Genomic DNA, 19,482 nt, shown 5'->3' on the forward strand with positions numbered 1-19,482 from the left:
AAGCCCATGGTATTGTATGTATGAGGCCTATATAGAGGCTAGAGACTCCCCGTTGAGAGGTGTCAAGAAATATTGTATGAACAGGCATATGGCTTGTGGAGTGTTCTCCTTCCTTAAGGAGTGAATGTATGGTGTTGCGCGCTACCTTAAGGGTTTGATCAATAAAAAAGCATTTGTATCTATTTCTATCTTATTGTTTCTGGGTTTATTTGCATTATCTTATATTTTCAGATCAGATCTATAACAAGTGGTATTAGAGCACTTTCTTGGGCAAAAGTGGAATTTTTTTTTTTTATTGCAGGAACTTTCTGGGGCGGCGAGTTTGCGGATCAGATCTGTATGTTTTGGGGCAAAATCTGCAAAATCTAATTGCAAATCTGGATTCTTTGTGAAAAATACCCAAGTTCAAAAAAAAAAACGGCCAAATCGGAGTCCAGATGAAGGAGATATCGCTGATCTAAAAATCAATGGTGTTGTAGACATTTTTCGGGGCGACGAGTTTGCAAATCAGATCTGTACGTTTTGGGGCAAAATCTGCAAAATCTAATGGCAGATTTGGGTTGTTGATGAAAAAAATACCCAAATTCAAAAAAAAAATCAGTCGAATCAGAGTCCGAATGAGGGAGATATCGCTGATTTAAAATCAGCTCTTTTTTCAGAATTTTTGGTGACAACGTGAGAGTTGCAATGGGGATCTGAAATTCCAGTGCCTAGATCGGAATTTCTATCACATGGGAAGATGCAGAATGGTCATTCCATTTCCGAAAACAGGTCATAATAAAGATTCTAAGCAATATTGACTAAACTGCAACCACTCTAAATTTTCACCAAGTAAGTGATTTTTTTCGTGTCATCTAGCAAGATGTTTTTTACAAGAAAAGATAATGGCCCTACTATTGAAGAATTCATACAAAGACAAAAGTTCATATATGGGGAACATTGGAAGGATTTAGTGTGGCTTGGTTTTAAAGATGACGCTGCCAAATGGTGGTTCTCACTTGACAACAAGCAGTTGACCAAACTTTCAGATGCAGAATTTGAAAGAGTCATTTTAGACAAATGGTCTCAGGCTAGAAAACAAAATAAGGGGAAACATGTGGGGTTATTTCCTACTGGTATATCCTTATTGCAGGTTCATGGATTGATTCAGAAGGAGAAAATCATTGTGTCTATAAATCCAAGTTGCAAGCAAAATCTCATAAATGTCAACTTGGCAAAAAAATTACAAGTGCCAACGAAACACATGGAGCACACACAGGTTAATAACGAGCAGGTGCAAGTTTATAAAGATTTGAAGATTTCTATGGACAAGTATGTATTGCATTCTGATTTTTATGCTTCAAATATGGCTAATGAGGATGTTGTTTTGGGATACCCGTGGATGGAATCGGTGGGTACTATAAATATTAATGTGCAGAAGAAATTCCTGAAGCTCTGGTATAAAAAGAAGAAAATTACATTACAAGATATTTCCATCAATAAACAGGTAGAGTCCATGGAGGCTGAAGCAGAAGATGTTCCGGGGACTGACATATCAGATGATAAGCCATTGATGGTCAACAACCAAACACAAACATCAAACCAGGTACGAGAAAAACAGGTAGAGTCCAAGGAGGCTGCAGCAGAAAATGTTACAGATGAGGATTCAGTGGTTGAAGTAATATTAGAAGATAAGGAACAACAACAGGCACCACATTAGGTACCAGATACCCATCGGGCTCCATTAGGTGGTTAATTAAAGAAAGATACATTGTTGGTTAACACTTCAGCATATCACCACCCACATCACCCCACAAAAAAACAACCAACAAGATGGCAACGAATTAGCCACAAGGACAACAACCCCCACATGACAGATAGAGAGGAGCGAAGATCCACCTACTACACATCAACACAGAAGAGCTGCCAAGGTCAACTTCCCTCTCAAGCGAGCGAGGCACCAACTAGATCGATGGTTCACCTTTCTCTAAGATGGCTAGATGCACGTGCATGGTACCAGTGGACTACTCTTTTGAGTAGATCTTATTATTTGTGTTCTTCCCATGTTTCGGGGACGAAACATGTTAAGGGGGGTGGAATGTAGTATACCTAAGGGGGATAATATGGGGTACAAAGGGAGGTACCCAAGGGAATAATGTAATAATGGGATGGGCCATAGTAATAAATAAGGTGGTTAACCCATATCATGTAAGGGACCACAAGTAGTTAACAATAATGTAATAAGACCATGGTATTATATAGATGGTATTGAAGAAACCATGGTAATGACCCATGGTATTGTATGTATGAGGCCTATATAAAGGCTAGAGACTCCCCGTTGAGAGGTGTCAAGGAATATTGTATGAACAGACATATGGCTTGTGGAGTGCTCTCATTCCTTAAGGAGTGAATGTATGGTGTTGCCCTACCTTAAGGGTTTGATCAATAAAGAAGCATTTCTATCTATTTCTATTTTATTGTTTCTGGGTTTATTTGCATTATCTTATATTTTCAGATCAGATCTATAACAAGTGGTATCTTAACTTATTTTGGACACACGCTGCATTGATTTGATGTTGAAGGACATAAGAAAAAAAACTTTTGTCAAGAATATTGTTGAATCATCAAAAAGCATTACAAAATTTATATATAATCATGCATTTGTGCTTAATTTGATGAGAACAATCACCAACAACAAGGAGTTGGTGTGCCCTGCCATTACACAATTTTCCACTAGCTTCATATCTCTTCAATCCCTCTTGAATTATGTGTTATGTGAAGAAGATGTTTCTTTCAGAGAAGTGGCGTGCTTTGCCATATAGTCGCAAACCAAAGAGAGAGGCCATATGCAGGCTAGTTTCATACTAGGAAAGTTTTTAGGCGGGAGTGCAGGAGGTGTGTAGCATTACTGAACCTTTGGTAAATGTTTTTCGATTAGTTGATGGAGACAAGCTCACAATGGGCTACTTGTATGAGGCCATGGATAGAATCAAAGAATCCATTCGCAGCTACTATGATGGTAAGGGGATGAGAGGTTTCAGAGACAACAACCATATGGGAAGTGATCGATGATCGATGGAACAATACACTCCATCGTCCCATTCATGTTGCAGGGATCTACCTACACCCCACATTTTCTTACTCTTCTGGCTTCTTATTTGATGCTAAGGTCACGGATGGATTCTTCACTTGTGGTCAAAAGATGGTGTCATCTCTAGCAGAACGTGCAAAAATCTCCAAAGGAATAGAGATATATAGGATGGCGGGTGGCACATTTAGCTTTGACATGGCTATTGTGGATAGGAAGACTAAAATGCCAGGTAAGCTTTAGTTTGTTTCAAATTTCATTGTCTCTTCATACTTTGTTTCAACTTTCAAATTTCAATTTTTTTCTTATGTTTATCTTATTTGTTGTAGATGCGTGGTGGAGAAGCTATGGTGGCAAAGTACCCAATCTCCAAAGGCTTGCCATTCGAGTGCTCAGCCAAACATGTAGTTGCTATAGATGTGAGCGCAGCTGGAGTGTATTTGAAAAAATACACACCAAGAAGTGCAACAAGTTAGAAATATTCCAATTAATTTTTTGAATTCATTAAATAATTATTATTTTTTTTTATAATTATCAATTTATTATTTATAATTTATTAATTTATGACCCTTGCACAAGTTGGAGTCCCAACAACTTAATGGCATGGTCTACATCTACTACAATCTTCGATTGTGGGTGAGGCAACTTGAGAAGACACCTGATGTGGAGGCCATCTCATTGGATGGGATTGACACCACTGTTGCATGGAGGGTTGAGACCGAGAGGCCTATCATGGAGTCAGCCCCTGATTGGTTAGAGGAGGAGGTAGTGGAGGGGGCAGCAGCTGCAGAGGAGGAGGAGGAGGTGACACCACCTACCATGATCACCAGTAGAGTACATGGTCTACCTCCTATAGCTCCTAGTTCTTCAACTTCTACAGCACAGCAGAGTCCACTACCAATGTAAGCCCCAATGCCTTCTTCATCTAGAGGGAGAGTTGTTCCAATTTATCGCAAGAGGGGCAGAGGAAATCAGTAGTATTAGTTATTTGATTCATTTCATTGTATATGACATTATGACTCATGTTATTAGATACATTATTATATCTTTTGTTGATATTTTGTGATTCGAGACTTGGGGCTTAGTATTCAAGAGGTAATTCGTTGTTATATGTGATGTAGCACTAGATATGATATTACACATCTTATATATTAGTTTCCTTTTCATATTTATATGTCTGCATTTATTTTATGTTGTGGATGGTTTAGATATTAAAAATGTTGAAAAAAAAATGAATTTGAATTTTTTTGTAATTGCCGATTTTTACCAATTTTTTCCCGACTTTTACGATTTTTTTCCAATTTCGGACCCTCGTCAATTTAATCCCAATTACGATGTTCACAACATTGGTTTTAATCTTGGTCGTTGGAGGTCCAACAGAGGATTATAAGAAGAAGTCAATGGGTATATGGAGAACACACTTGTGAGAACCACAGAGAGTTCGATTTTCCAGAGAGCCAACAGTGTTGGAAGAGTTCGAGCTTCAGTACGGAAAGTTGAAACAAAGACAAAGGGGCAGGGGCAGTGAGGTCGGAGGAACTTTTCCAAATCCAGTAGAGTGCATTGCAGAGAGGCAAAAGAACCACAGTGAGGCTAACACAAAGGCTATATAGAAGCTTCAAAAGGCAATTTGATTCTATTGGGGAGAAGTCGAGTTTCAGTTCCAGAGGCCGAGAGAAACATCTTCCTAGTCAGCAGCAGAATAGAAAGCTTGAGGAGAAATTGATTCAAGCTAAGCATGGAAGGGACTGCATTAGGGTGACGCAGTCCTGCGCAAAGGTAGTTTGGACGGGTCACTTGGAGCTACAGTCAAAGCTCGGATTTGCCTGTCGGGTGAGGAAAATTCCTCACTAGATTTTTGCCAGTATTTTTCTCTATAGGATTGTCAATTTCGGTATCTAGATTGTACTCAGAATTTCTCATTGTTGCATAATAATAAAAACCCTCGCCCACCATCAAGGCTGGCCGATGGATCAAGGTTGGCCGAAGGCTCAAGGTTGGCCGGACCTCTCCTCTCCCTAATGGTCGAGCACCTAAAGGTCCTCTCTACTATATTTGGATCACAAGGAGCATAAGAGCCTAGTATCATTACTGGTAAGTGAGTTGGAGGTTCGAGGGTATAGAACATGGGGACGATTTATTATCCCTCGATGGGTACATGAGATTGTCTCATATTGGGAATGAATGTCGTTAGTCAAGTCCTTTCTTTCTTGTTCCACCAAGAAATTGTAAACAAGATTCTCGCATCAATGACTGACAATGCTATCTGAAAGCGGAGAAGGAAGACACACAGCGCAGCGAATCCCTCAGAGCGGTAGCGTGATCGGATCACAAAAGGTCCGAAGGGCCTTGCACCGGTTTTCTCAAGTTGGGTTTTTCCGGGGACGTTTGTCCAAAAATAACTGTGTTAATTTTTGTGTGTGTGCTAGAATTTTCTCAGTTCCCAGCACTACTTTCTTTTGCAGTTTTATTTGTGAAAGTTGTAGTGTGAATTATTTGGTATTTATTATAGCAGATAAATTGTTAAATTAATTAACAATTAGAATAATAATTTCCAGTTGCTACAAAAGGATTTCATTAGTGAAATTTTCACACCATTGCTTTTGAAAGCCATCCAATCAAGGGAAAATATTTAAACAAACCTATTTATGAGAAGGAAATGTTGGCAATACTACATGCCCTGAAGCAATGGTGTCATTACCTAATGGGAAAACAGTTCGAGGTAAAAACAGATCATGATAGTCTAAATACTTCTTGGAACAAATATTATCTTTAGAAGAGCAATAAAAACTGGTCACAAAGATGTTGGGTTATGACTTTGAAATAATCTACAGAAACTGGAAGCAAAATGTTGTTGCAGATGCACTCTCAAGAAGGGATGAGGATGTGGAGGCATTGCTCTATGCCATTTCTATTATCCAACCTGATTGAATAACTGAAGCAAGGGAGGAATGGAATAATGACAAAAGAAGTGTGGACACTCATTCAAAAGTGGCAACAAGATCCAAGTTCATTTGATACATTTATTTGGAAAAAAAAATATTCATTGTGGTACAAAGATCATGTATATCTATGTAAGAACTGTCAACTCAAACAAAAGATTCTTTTGAAATTGCACATCTCTCCTATAGGAGGGCAATCATGATTTTTAAAAACCTGCCACAGGGTCAAGAATGAATGTTTCTAGGATGGCCTTAAATCAAATATTCAAAAGTTTGTGGCAGAATGCTTGGTTTTCGAACAAAATAAAGTTGAGACAATTAAGACCCCAGGTCTTTTACAACCATTAGCCATTCCAAGTCCGCTTTGAGAGGAGGCCTTAATGGATTTTATCACAGGTCTACCCAAGTCTGAAGGAAAGAGCGTAGTTGTGCACTATCTCATCCTTTCAAAGCCAGTATAATCGCTACTACATTTGTGGAGACAATTCAAAAGCTACATGGAAACCAAAAGTTTATAGTAAGTGACAGAGATCTCACTTTCTCCAAAAAAATTTGGACAAGATTATCTGCTTGTCTTGGCACTCAATTAGCTCATAGCTCATCTTATCATCCTCAATTTAATGGGCAAACTGAAATAGTGAACAAATGTTTGGAAGGGATATCTTTGTTGCTTTGTATCCGACAAACAAACGCAATGGGTCAAGTGGTTACCTCTAGAAAAATGGTAGTATAACACTTCCTTCCAACAAAAATGACCCCATTTATGGTGCTTTATGGATATCATCCACCATCCATCACATCAAATTTAAGAGAAAATTCTAAAGTTAAAGCAGTGGAAGATCACATCGAGCATCAAAAACAAGTTCTCCAACAAGGATAACTTGGCTCTAGAACAGAATCGAATGAAGCAACAGACAGATCAACATCGCAGTAAAAAAAGTTTTGACGTGGGCCATTGGGTATTTTTATGGCTACAACCATACAAACAAATGCCCCTCAAGCAAGCTAAGAAATATAATAAATTATCACCCAAGTACTATGGCCCTTACAAGGTGTTGCAAAAGATTGGTACTATGGCATACAAATTGGAAGAACTTACCTGCTAAAGATTCCACATGGCAAGATGACTATTTTATACAGAAGCATTCAAAACTACTCAAGCACCGAGGACAACACTTTTTGAAGGAGAGGAACATGTTAGGTCCTTATAATACTAGTTTAGCCCCCATATTGTTATTGTTGTGCCCTATAGAAGCCCACTATTGTTGTTATTGTGCCCTTACATTATTATTCCTATATATACCAAGGAGGTTTTGTCATTTGAATCAACCATGAATTGTTCATTCATGTGATGTAAAGGGAGGTTGCCCCCTCGAAGTGGCTAATTATCTAGTTGATCTATTTTTCCTTACGTTTGTGTGTTATCTTTTATCTAGATACATAACATGAATACATGGAAGGCTCCCTTGTCGTGAAATTCCACTAAACAACAAGAGAAGATTGTTGAGGTGACGGTGGCAATCCTTCCTCATTGTTGCCGTAGGGTTTGGCCCTCACTTGTGAGTCCCCTCACAAGGCCTAACACATTTTGAGGCAATAGTTCCTTCCCATAGTTGATGGGATAGAATTCGTCTTTAATATAGACTTTAAAATTGTACCATGTCTTGGCCTAAGTGAAATAAAAAGTGTGCATGTGCTCACATAAATTCTCCCACCATGGCAAAGCTTTTTTGTGCATAGACAACTTTGCAAAGGCAATCTTGTCTTCATCTAAGTAGTGTTCTACTTCATAATAGGAATTGAGTGGCATCAACTAATAATGAAGTCACATGGTATCCATATGATCCACATAGGGTGAAATATCCGCCTTGGTTTCCACTTGGATAGAGGAACCTAAATTTGACAATGAACCTCTTGCACTATCACTCTATTTAAGATTTGGGTTACCTCTAAAGGGCTGCTAGAGGATAGCAACCTACAATGTTGGAACAAAGATTGTTAATGTCTATAGCATATTGGCAATGTTGGTCAATTGTCCATCCATAGACCTAACCTTCTATGAAGACTAGCAACTCCCGCCTTGAGTAGTTCAATGTTATTTTGCATTCTTCCTCCATTTCTTTCTTCATATGAGAGTGAGTCTTTACAATTTTCATGGGGAGCTTGTCAAGTTGGTAAAACAGGGTGTTGTTATTGCCCCCGCCAAGGTTCAAGTCCTTCAACAAGTGACATGTTTGTCCCTTGTGGGTCAAGGTGCCTCTACAAAGAGCTAGTTGAATAGCAAAAGTCAACATGGTCCTTAAATCAGTTCGAGTGGTCACATGCTATAAAGTGATACAAGGCATCCCCCGTCTTGATCATTGATAGATGCTCAACACGTTAAGAATATTGACAAGCAATTTGTTAAGATTTTTTTTGTTTGAGAATGAGTCTTTACCATAAATTGTGTATAAATGCCACCAACTTCATGTGAAATGATGCTCTCATACCAACTTGATCAAGATGGTCAACAGCAGAATGATAGCAATCACAACAACCACTCTAACGAGTTCAATTCTTTTTTTCTTTTTCTTTTTTTCCTTTTTTTCCACATAATGCATTTCTCGAGGAAACCGACTAGGCATTTCCCCTCATTCCAAGGATGGTACCCATGGTAAACCAGATTCTGTAAAAGCTCAAAAAGCTTTGTCATATCACTTACAATAATAGAACATGAGTGGGGAGTATAAGCATCATGCAACCACTAGAGCTAGACCCAATTTACTAACAAGCTCAATTTACATACACAATTGCTAGATTATGGCACAAGTTAAGAAAACCTGATAGAATAGATAATTACAAAATCATTCAAATACATAACCATGATAGTATGGGCATCATTCATAGAAATAAATTACAAAATAATTAATACAAATAAATTACTGAATCATTCATATACATAAGAATGATAGTGTGAGCAGTACGAATCTCCAAAATTTCATTAAAATGAAATAAAGTTTACAATATGATGAACAATGCAAAATAAAATGAACAATGTGAAGTTTACAATGCAACTAGCAATCCACTACAATCAACTATGACCAGATGAACCGCTCCACACCTTGGAGAGACAAGGTATAAATAACATAGGCAAGGGAATATGAAGTGTTTCTTTTCCCTTCTATTCATAAATAAAATCACATTGGTGTACAAGTTTGGCAAGATGAAGAAAAAGAGAGAGATGATGATTGTTATGACTGTGGGGTTTTCACGAATAATTCTTGGTTGAGTTTTCAGAAGCATGAGTGTGGGCAGTACTTATCTCCAAAATTTCATTAAAATGAAATAAACTTTACAATATGATGAACAATACAAAATAAAATGAACAATATGAAGCTTACAATGCAACTATCAATCCACAACAATCAACTATGACCAGCTGAACCTCTCCACACCTTGGAGAGACGAGGTATAAATAACATAGGCAAGGGAATATGAAGTGTTTTTTCCCCTCTGTTCATAAATAAAATCACATTAGTGTACAAAGTTTAGCAAGATGAAGAAAGAAAAAGAAATGACGATTGTTATGACTGTGGGGCTTTCAAGCAAAATCCTTAGTTGAGTTTTCAGTTCAAGTCAGCGCATCCATGCCAAGCTATGTCGTGTTAGTTTGCAACAAAAAGCATGTGCCCACGTAGCACGTTAGGGTTAGCATGACCAAACTTGAGAATAGTGAGACTAAGTCACAACACCAGATCGATGCCACTAAAATATAAGTGGAACCACAACATAGCACCAAATCGCTGCTTCAATGTGCACCAAAGTTTACAACTGCAATGTACATCCCACACTAATAATATGTATGACTTACACTTCTAATACAACAACCAAATATATGTGCCCATACCTAGACAAATTTCTGGATTAAACCTCTCTGTCTCTAAGATCTTTAGAAATCAATTGCAATGAACATATCAAGAATGGTATGAGCACAAATACTCAATTTTATGTTTATTCCCCTGTCTCCATGATTTGGTGCGGGTGAAGATTCAACTTTTCAAAAATGGATGATGTAATGTTTATATTTCTACGAGTAAAAGACAAGAAAGCTGAAAATAAGTGACATCGTTTACGTTTAGAAAAGTAAAAAGAGTGTCATCCCATCTGCCAGGACCTTTTTGGCAATGGTTTCAACCTGAATTTTTCTTTTTCTCACTGCCAGCTTTTTTGGAAAGACCCTCTTGTTGGCAAAAATTGGATGATTAGGGATAGCTGTAATTTTTTTATGGCACAGCTGTCTGCGATCAGATTTCTAAGGAAATCCATGTAGAGCTACCTTTTATGAGGAACCAACACCTCAGATTACAAGAATTGAGGGTTTTTAAGCCGGAATTATCTTTCCTTCCAGAGTTCAAATTATGTTTCTTTAGTAAAGATGTTGAATCCTTACCTACTGGGGCATAGGCTCAAATATTAGCATTTCTGTCTTTCTTAAGAAGGGAATTGCCTTGTCATCCTGTTGTTAGATTGATGTAACTCATTGTTCCATTAAGTAATATATGATGCATTTATCAAAAAAAGTCACAATATTACAATGAAAATCTTACCGGCATTGAATTTAGATGTTGTAGGCGCCTACCAACAGCAGCATTTGAATTTGCGTATTCTTCAGATAGCACTTCGGCTATCATCCTGTCATCTGCAACATCATGTTGACTGCTCATGGAACTTGAGCTAGAGTTTTGTCGAAGATCTTCTGGATTTTTCTCCATATTCCCCAAGTTATGACAGAAAAATGTCTCCTTATGTGGGCCAAGAAAATAAGGTACCAAAGAAGTCGCTTATGTCTCTATGACAATAAACCAGTAGATAATCTCCGATTAATGGTGACAAAATATTTTCCTCTCCTCTGGACCAATCAAAGGTGACACCAGAGCATTCCCCTACATAAATGACCCACTAAATTGTTTGTATAATTTCATAATGACAGAAATGATATTATATGGAATTTTGGTATACAAGCCAATACTGCCTTGGAACTTTGTTCACGCTCCTTAGGCTAGAATTAAGGATCAGGAGACACCCAAGAAATGAATGAGATTGTTGTAAGTTCCAATATTCAGCTCCTAGAAGTTTTCCAAACCATCTCTTCTGCAATGATGAACATTAGACAACAAAATTGTCAATCTCAGAACATCGGAAGTAATATGAAAACTAGATGAAAAAGAAATAAAATGACTACATTTGTGAAAATGTGTAACTTAAATCAGAGAAATAATATTTAAGCAAAACACAACAGAAGATACAAAAAAAATCCAAGATCCTAGGTAAAGAGAAGCTTCATCCACCCTGAAGACCTCAGACAGTTCCTTAGGTTGATGAGCCTGGATCAGAGATGAAGTTACAAAGGCTCAAATGGATAAGAAATATTAATGTCATTTTTCTTCCATACAAATTAAACGGAAGGAAGTAAAAGTTTCTTTTATGCTCTTTCTTCTAAACAAACTCATATAATTTCAAGTAGTCATCCAACCCATATCTGTAGGAAAGTAAGGTTGATAATAAGACCTCTCTCTGTTCAGAACAAGATGAGATCAACTGATTTCAATATACTTGGATCTGTATGATCATCTTAAGTTGTGACCACTAAAATTACAAAAATTGGCAAATCCATAATTTGAATTTAGTGTTATGAAAGTCCCATCGTTATGGTGTCCAACCTCCATTAGTATTCTACAAAGTCTTTCTGGCAGCAAAAAAAGAATTTGTGGGTTCTTTGAAAGCACAAAACACAAATAGAGCAAGAGATCACGACATATATACTGAATTCCAACTTCCAACCATCAAAGGACATGAACAAAGCTAAAACATGCCTAAACTTCATATAAATTTTATCCAGTGACTTATGGACACATCTACACCATAAGTTATTCCATGTCCAAGGATTGATCACTAGAGTCGTGCAAAATATGAACATCGCTAAAATGGCAAAGCATTAATGGTAGAAGTAGCATGGAAAACAAATGCTCAAGAGCCAATCATCTAAATAATGTGTGAATGTAAACGTTGTGATAATATTTTGTATTTTGAAGGGCTCCCTTTACATCAAAAGGGAATTGTTTTCTAGCTAGAGATAATAGTCAAAGGAAATCCTTGAGCCTAACAAGTCTATAAGCTCAACAAAACATGAAAAATGGGATCTCCGGATTAATCTCATATATCTAGATGATAGCGTGTAGCTCTGCTTTTCCTTGAGTATCATTGCCAATATTGTTGTTGCAAAGGCTAAATCTAATGTCAAGAGCAATTTCTGAGTCAGCATCACTGATCCCTAGGAGGTACTCTACAACTAGACAAAAATATTGACACTATCTTCTTGAGCTAATCTTTCTACCACTTAGCCCACTACTCCTTTCTCTAGGCTCTCACCAAGAAGTTTCCTACACTCCTCTTGCTTCATCTGACGTTCCTAAAGTTGATACTGTCACTTTATTTTCCCTTTATGCTTCCTTAAACTTCTGCCCTACATCCCTGAACTCCTATGACTTTCCCAATTTGCTCATTGGCATTAAAATTCTTCCTCATTTGTCATTCTTCTCTCTCCAAGCCATTTCCTCCTTGTTTTTTCCTTCTAAACTTCAAACTATTGTGAAACTTGTTCTTTGAAAAATATCTAATCCTTGGAAAGTCAATTGATCTCATCCCATGATGCTAACCACAAATCATCATCAATATGAAACATCTCACATTTTCCATTTCTTATTTAATTCACTCGTCTACATAATAAGTCTTTAAAATCGTCAATCTTTCATTATCTTCCTACTCAATCTTTCTACTGAACCAGTGCTTGGCACTCTCCATGTTGCTCCTAGCACCTCCAACCTATCTTGGCAATCTCCATGAACAATTTAGTTTCCTTTCATAGGGACCATGTGTCAAAGGAAATCCCCAACCATACTAACCATTAAAAAATGTAAGTAAAGAATTAATCACCTCATGAACTTCCCTTTCTATAGAAGTGCACATATGCAATGGGCTGCAAGAGTGAAGAAGGTGTTCACACAAAAGATGCAGAAGGTACAAGTACTTTAAGAAAAATCATAGGTATTCAATAATTAACTTGAGAAATGGCTCTCCTGAGGCTAAAGGACATGTCAAATTTAAAGTCAATGGAATCACAAACCTACTAGTCACCATAAAATAGAAACTAGAGTTGCTCACATATTCACTAGAATATTAGCCATAATTGAAACAAATCAAGTGAGCTAATAAGAGAACATGTGTAAACACTCATGATCCCAAAAGAAGTTTCCATGTGGATAAAAGAACAAGAAGAATCAAGAAACTCAAGGCATCAACATTAACAAAATCCTTTTTCCCAAGAGAACTGTCAAATAAACCTTTCCTTTCCTTTCCTAAAATTCAATCAAGTAAAACCAAAGGTCATAGGAGTCATTCTTTTGTGCACATCCCTTTCCCCGGGGCACCACCAATGAGGGAGACGCTCTTTGTCTTACTAAGACTATCATGTTGAGGTCTACACAAACTAACTAATTGGCCTCTAGATATTTCCCAACCTCAGATTATGGTCATCGTTGTTCAACAATATCCACACTAGTTTGTCAAATCTACACCCCACACAAAAACACAAGTAGCAATCTTGGGTGATAAAATCATTGCCATGCTACCTTTTCATTCCTCATGCAGCATTGGAAAAACACCAAAACCAAGCTATATAAAATTGAGCAAGGCCTTTAGGAAAAATCTAGAATCTTAACTATTTGCATGCAAACTAAATCTAAACTTTGAAAGTTTGAACAAACCATAAAGATTATTGAATTGTGCCCTTTCCACAAGGTTCAAAGAGACTCCTAACATTCCATGAGAAAACATTCATTTGGAGAGAGGGCATTCCCTACTCCGCTGCTACCACCATCACCTGTGTCTGTCATGTTGTTAAATTATGGTATGTTCTATGCTTAGAGCAGTTTACTTATTTTTCTTCTTATTAGCCACAGATTATCACATATGCATAAAGTAAAGTGTACATAGAACATTAAATGATCAACAGAAAATAAGCCAAGACAAGAGACACAAGATGTGGCGGCTAGCCAGGGACAAACCCCAATGCGGGGAAACCATTTGATCAAATCTTCTTTTATCTTCAATAGTTCAGCAGAGAGAAATAGTACAAAATCTGAATTCTGTAATTTTATATCAGCAGCAGCAAACCCTAGATCAGCAAAGTCAAACTTGGTCAAACTAGCTGAAATTGACCTCTAAAATACTTGGTCAATTTCCAATCAACTTGTCCTCGAACAGCTTGAAGAAACAGCCCTTGAACAGCCCGAAAAGTTCAGTAAATTTGCAGATTTCTGAAGTCAACTTGCTGCCCTAAATTAGGGCAGTCAACACCGGTCAAACCAGAGGTCAGATCACCTTGATTTTCGCGCCAAAAATTGCGGCCTGCCTAGGAGAGGCAACCATACCCAATCCGCACTTCTGGAAGGTCAACGCTTGCTCAACGTTGGTCAAAGAGGTGACCTGCTGCCTTAGCGTCCTTCTTTCTGCGTCTTCCTTGCCCTAGGACGTCTTCCTTTCAGCCACACATGTGAGAGAGAGAGAGGCTCCTTTTATGCGTAAGAGAGAGAGAGAGAAGGTGAGTGAATTGAATTGTCCAAATGAGGAGAATGCTCCTTGTATTTATATGCAAACGTTAAGGTTGAATAGACATGACTATTGGGCTTCTGAGCCTACATAAGTTTGCTGGCCGACCTTGACAATTTGTCCATAAATTCATATCTCCATAAATACTTATCGGAATCAGATGATCTTTAGATCAATCCTACACCTCTCGATGAGAGGAATCTAGGAAAAATATCAAAAGCCATAAATAAGGTGATCCACATGGAGTTTGGCCCTAGTTGCCAATTTTAACACATGTCTACCTCTTCCAAAATTCCAAACAAATTAAAGGTCAAAATTTGCATGCATGGTACAAATTCATGCACATAGCAAAGTCCTAGGTTTCTTGGGTGGCCCTTAACCTTCTTTTCTTTGCACGACTCCATGTTAATTAAAGAGAAGCAAAAGTGATCTAGGGTTGCCTAGTAGCATTTGGACAAGATTGCAATCCATGAATTAAAGGCCACAGCCTTTGGTGAAACTTTATCAACTTGTATGTTCCTTTTGGGCTTTCCTAAGCTAATCTAGGGTTGAAAGTTGAAAAACAGCCTAGGACTTGTATGTTCCTTTTGGGCTTTCCTAAGCTAATCTAGGGTTGAAAAACAGCCTATGACTTGGTCCATGGGGGCATATTCAAATCATATACTTTCTTTGTCAGCAAGGTCCCCCTATCCAATTTAAGGATCAAGGGAGCCTAAGTTTCTTTGCTATCAAATGATTGGGCTGGGTCAACAAGCTTTTGACCATATGGGGATAGCCCTTCATATGATAAGCAATTCTTTGACAGCAGAAGCATGCACTTGGGATGTTAATGTAATGCACTCAATGATGGATATTTTATCCCACACCTATCAATAAGTTCTTTGAAGTCATTTGACAGGTTAACTTGCACACAGATTTTTCAATTTGCCTTGACTAAAACAGCTTTTTAGGCTCATGGTAAATGAACTTTGCTGTTCTATAGGCTAACCTTTCCAAAAAGCACCAAAATCTAGAGTAGTAGACAGAGTAACTCCAACCAAACAAGGCAATGGGATTCAGCAGATTTCGCTATTGTAAATTTCTTTATCAAGTGAGAAAACAAGACAAGTGTATTGCAGAATACACACGTGCCACAGTGCATCACAGTCTACTGTGAATTTCTTTATCAAATGAAAAAACAAGACAAGCGAATTGCAGCATACACATGCCCCACACTGCATAACGTCCTTAAAAGTAAATACAAAAATTCCTTTCTTAATGTTAAGGATGAATTTTGACATGGTAGCCATAAGAATCCCAAGACTTTCTATCCCGAGCCCTAATGATGTTGTCAGACAGAATTTTACCCACAAAATACCGCTAAAGCATGTTGACTCTATTCAGGAATCGGAACAAGAATTATTATATAATATATTCATTAACAAAAATTTGAACTGGAGGATCAGATTCAGCTTCAGAAGAATACCGTATGATAAACTTTTGGGATAAGCTTCCTCACGTTTTTCATTGTCAATGGAAATAGTGATGGTTTCAGAATGACAAGCACCCTAACTCTGGGCCAATTTTAGAACCCCACCTAAATAGTGGGAATGGCAAAGGGCATAGGACAGGAAACTAAATGCAAACTAAAACAGGAGAACTAAAGCATACAACAACTTCTACCAGTTAATGGTGCATAATGGTGACACGATGACATTCAAACCTCTTAGAACTATAAGACCCTTGTGTGGCCAACACTAGCATTTAATATGCCTATAAAGCTGTTAAGATCATGGATCGCAAACCTATTTAGTTTTGTATTGATTTCAATTTTCTTGGCTCTTGATTGGCTTCTGGGTCTTCTAATTGGTCAAGAGGATAGCATTACAATTTTAACACCAGGTTACATTCTTTTGAACGGATAATGATGGATCCAGTTTCTCTTAATAGCAATTTATCTGAGTTTCCTAATCTGTAACAATTTTGAAAATAATATAATTTCTAAATTGCAACTTAAGCCCTCCAGTATCCAAAATGTTTCCATTGTATGTCATTTACTCTGTAGACTAGTGAATGATCCAATTCTTATGTCAGAAACTACCCAATTTTTGGCTGAAGCAGGATCAAGCTCCAATATCCAAATTATTCCCATTCTATACCATCCACCCTGTAGACTAATGAATGATCCAACACTTTCTACGAAATCATTTTTGGTTGGACGAGGATCCACACTCCAATTTCAAATTGGTTCCATTGTATACCATCCACCCCTGTAGACTAGTGTATGATCCAACTTTTTTGTCAGAAACCATCCAATTTTCAGCTGGAATAAGATCGAAACTCCAAAATCCAAATAAATTTCTTTGCATAACATCCACCCTAGACTAGCAAATGATCCAACTCTTATGCCATAAACCACCCAATTTTTTGTCTGAAACGGGATTGAAACTCCTGAAACGTTTCGCTTCGGAGATTCTCAAATCAAGTCCAGACTCCATATAGAAAAGTGCTGAGAATTAAACCTGGAATAACTGTCATAAAATCCCAAGAGTCTATCACAAAACCCACGGTCCACAACCCAAAGAGATGACTCTTAATCAAATGTTAATCAGGTACATAGAAATTAGAAATTAGTTTGAACAGTTCAGTCTTGTTGGCGATCAGAAGGGCAAAAACCTTTGCTAATTCCATGGGGCTATTTTCAACCAGATTTTCAAAACTCAAAATAATTTTTTTCCCGTGGGCTATTTTCCCCCAGATTTTCAAAAGCATGGAAAGCTAATTAAGAAAACCCCTTCTGTTCAGAATACATTGTCAATGCAAAGGAGCCACACTTACCATTCAACAAAGAGTAAATAATTCCATAGGTCTGCCTTCTGCACCATGAATTTACAGCAAAGGTGTCAAGTTTTCGATTGAATTTATATGAAATGAAGAAGCTTGTGAATACCAATACGCCTGAGCGATATAGGGAAAGTCGGTGCAGAGAGGACGAGTTGCGTAAAATTACTTCAAGTCACGAATATCAGACATGGAAAGGCGCTGCCGTCTCGAATGCCACGTAGGATATGTTGAATGACCAGTGATATTTTGCCATCTGTATAGTCAACGGGATTCGTTAGATTTTTTCATCTTCGCAGCGAAGCGATGACGGCGGTGTTCGACGGCGTCATCGAGGTAGTTGTTAGTTGTACTCAAACTTGCCTTCCACGGATGGCGACCTTTTCCTATGTAGAAAGAAAGAAATTATTTTTCTTTTTCTTAGGAATGTAAATTATCTTTATCTTGGGCACCTTTTTCAATGTGGGCTATATATAATTGTCAATTGAATCTATCTTAGGATAAGCCCTTGGCAAGATATTGTGAATTGTCAATTCAACCTAATGGGGACACACTATGATATAAGCCCTTAAAAAGATAAATAGTAAATTGTCAACTTAGATTGGAACAAATTATGTTTTTCAATGTGGGCTCTATATAATTGTCAATTCAATCTATCTTAGGATAAGCCCTTGGCAAGATATTGTGAATTGTCAATTCAACCTAATAGGACACACTATGGTATAAGCCCTTAAAAAGATAAATAGTGAATTGTCAACTTAGATTGGGACAAATTATGTTATAAGCCCTCTGCAAGATATAGTCAATTCAACCTAGATTGGGTAAACTATGAAAGAGACCTGAGCAAGTGCAAAATAATGGTTTACTCTATGTTGAGGCGTGGAGTTTATGTAGTGTGGGGTTTGTAGTTTTTTATAATGAAAAAAATATATTAAAATACTTTAACAAATTTTAAAAAGAATTTAACTTTACTAAAGCATCATTTATTTAACTTTACTCAAGCATCATTTAAACTTTTATAGTTTATACATATTATAATATTGTAGATGATGGTAGGAGAATGTTTTAAAATAAACAACAACATATGTGTAGATTCTAGATTAAAGGTGTATTTTTTTTTATGAATATAAAGATCCTAGATTATAGGTGTATTTTTTTTTAATGAATATAATGGTTGGATTAGATTAAATTTTAACTTGTTGCATATTGTTTTCTTAAACCTAGTTAGTTTAGAATGACTTTAGGTTGATGTACACCAACAAAGGCTTAAATAGATTTTGCAGCACGTTGAGGAAGTGTTTAAATAGATTGTGGAACATGTTGGAGTAATTGATTAGGAGTCATAGTTTGTCACTATGTCATTGTGTTTTGAAAGTTTGATTATGGTGTAGACAATAGGTAGTTGATAAGTTTGTGTGATTGTTAGGCTTGATCGAACTGGTAAGAACTATAAAGCTCTCCAAAAGTGGGGATGTTTCAACATAGAATGTCTATAACAAATTTGAGATATAAAAGAATTAAGGATAAGGTAATCCACACTGATAAAATGATCAAAGGGACTAGCCACAATAACAAAACAACCTAATAGTCAACCCATGTGTGTCCATAAACTTGTTTAGGTGTGTCGACAAATGCTAAGGTAAATTTAATTAAGGTGAAGTTAATTGTTGTTGAATAGTTACCCTTAGGGGTGAAGGTTATGGTTGCAAGGAGGCTTATGAAGGGTGAGGTTGCAAAGAAACCTATGAATGTCGAAATGAACATCCATGTTTTTTATGAAATACATAAAACTATACTCTTTCTTTTATGGGATATTGGGGGGTTGCTTTGAGAAACACACCTAATGGTTGGGAGTTGAACCACATAAAAAATACTCACTTTAACAAGTATAATAGCTTGAGGTTTACACCTAAACTCATCCATTTTTTAAACATGGAAATTATGTAGGGACGATCATGATGATAATCAAACTCCAGTGGACCACTTAATACTCTGTCAATATCACTA

The 19,482-nt window shown here is 37.2% G+C and overlaps 1 protein-coding gene across 1 annotated transcript in view; it reads right to left on the reverse strand.

Annotated features, from left to right (window-relative positions):
- Positions 1-17,655, reverse strand: part of LOC149199567 (OVARIAN TUMOR DOMAIN-containing deubiquitinating enzyme 12-like) — a 223,619-nt gene extending 205,964 nt beyond the window's left edge. Inside the window, exons 1-2 of the mRNA XM_089402487.1 lie at positions 17,473-17,655; positions 10,596-11,139 (exon numbers count right to left, since the gene is read on the reverse strand). Of these exons, the coding sequence (XP_089258613.1) occupies positions 10,596-10,760 (165 nt within the window). The 5' untranslated portion in view covers positions 10,761-11,139; positions 17,473-17,655. The remainder of the gene's footprint in view (positions 1-10,595; positions 11,140-17,472) is intronic.
- Positions 17,656-19,482: the final 1,827 nt, after the last annotated feature.

This window comes from Pinus tabuliformis, chromosome 2_1 (genome assembly GCF_031772625.1).
Source record: "Pinus tabuliformis cultivar Carrire ecotype Pingquan chromosome 2_1, CPIR1, whole genome shotgun sequence".
NCBI classification, from domain to species: Eukaryota; Viridiplantae; Streptophyta; class Pinopsida; order Pinales; family Pinaceae; genus Pinus; species Pinus tabuliformis.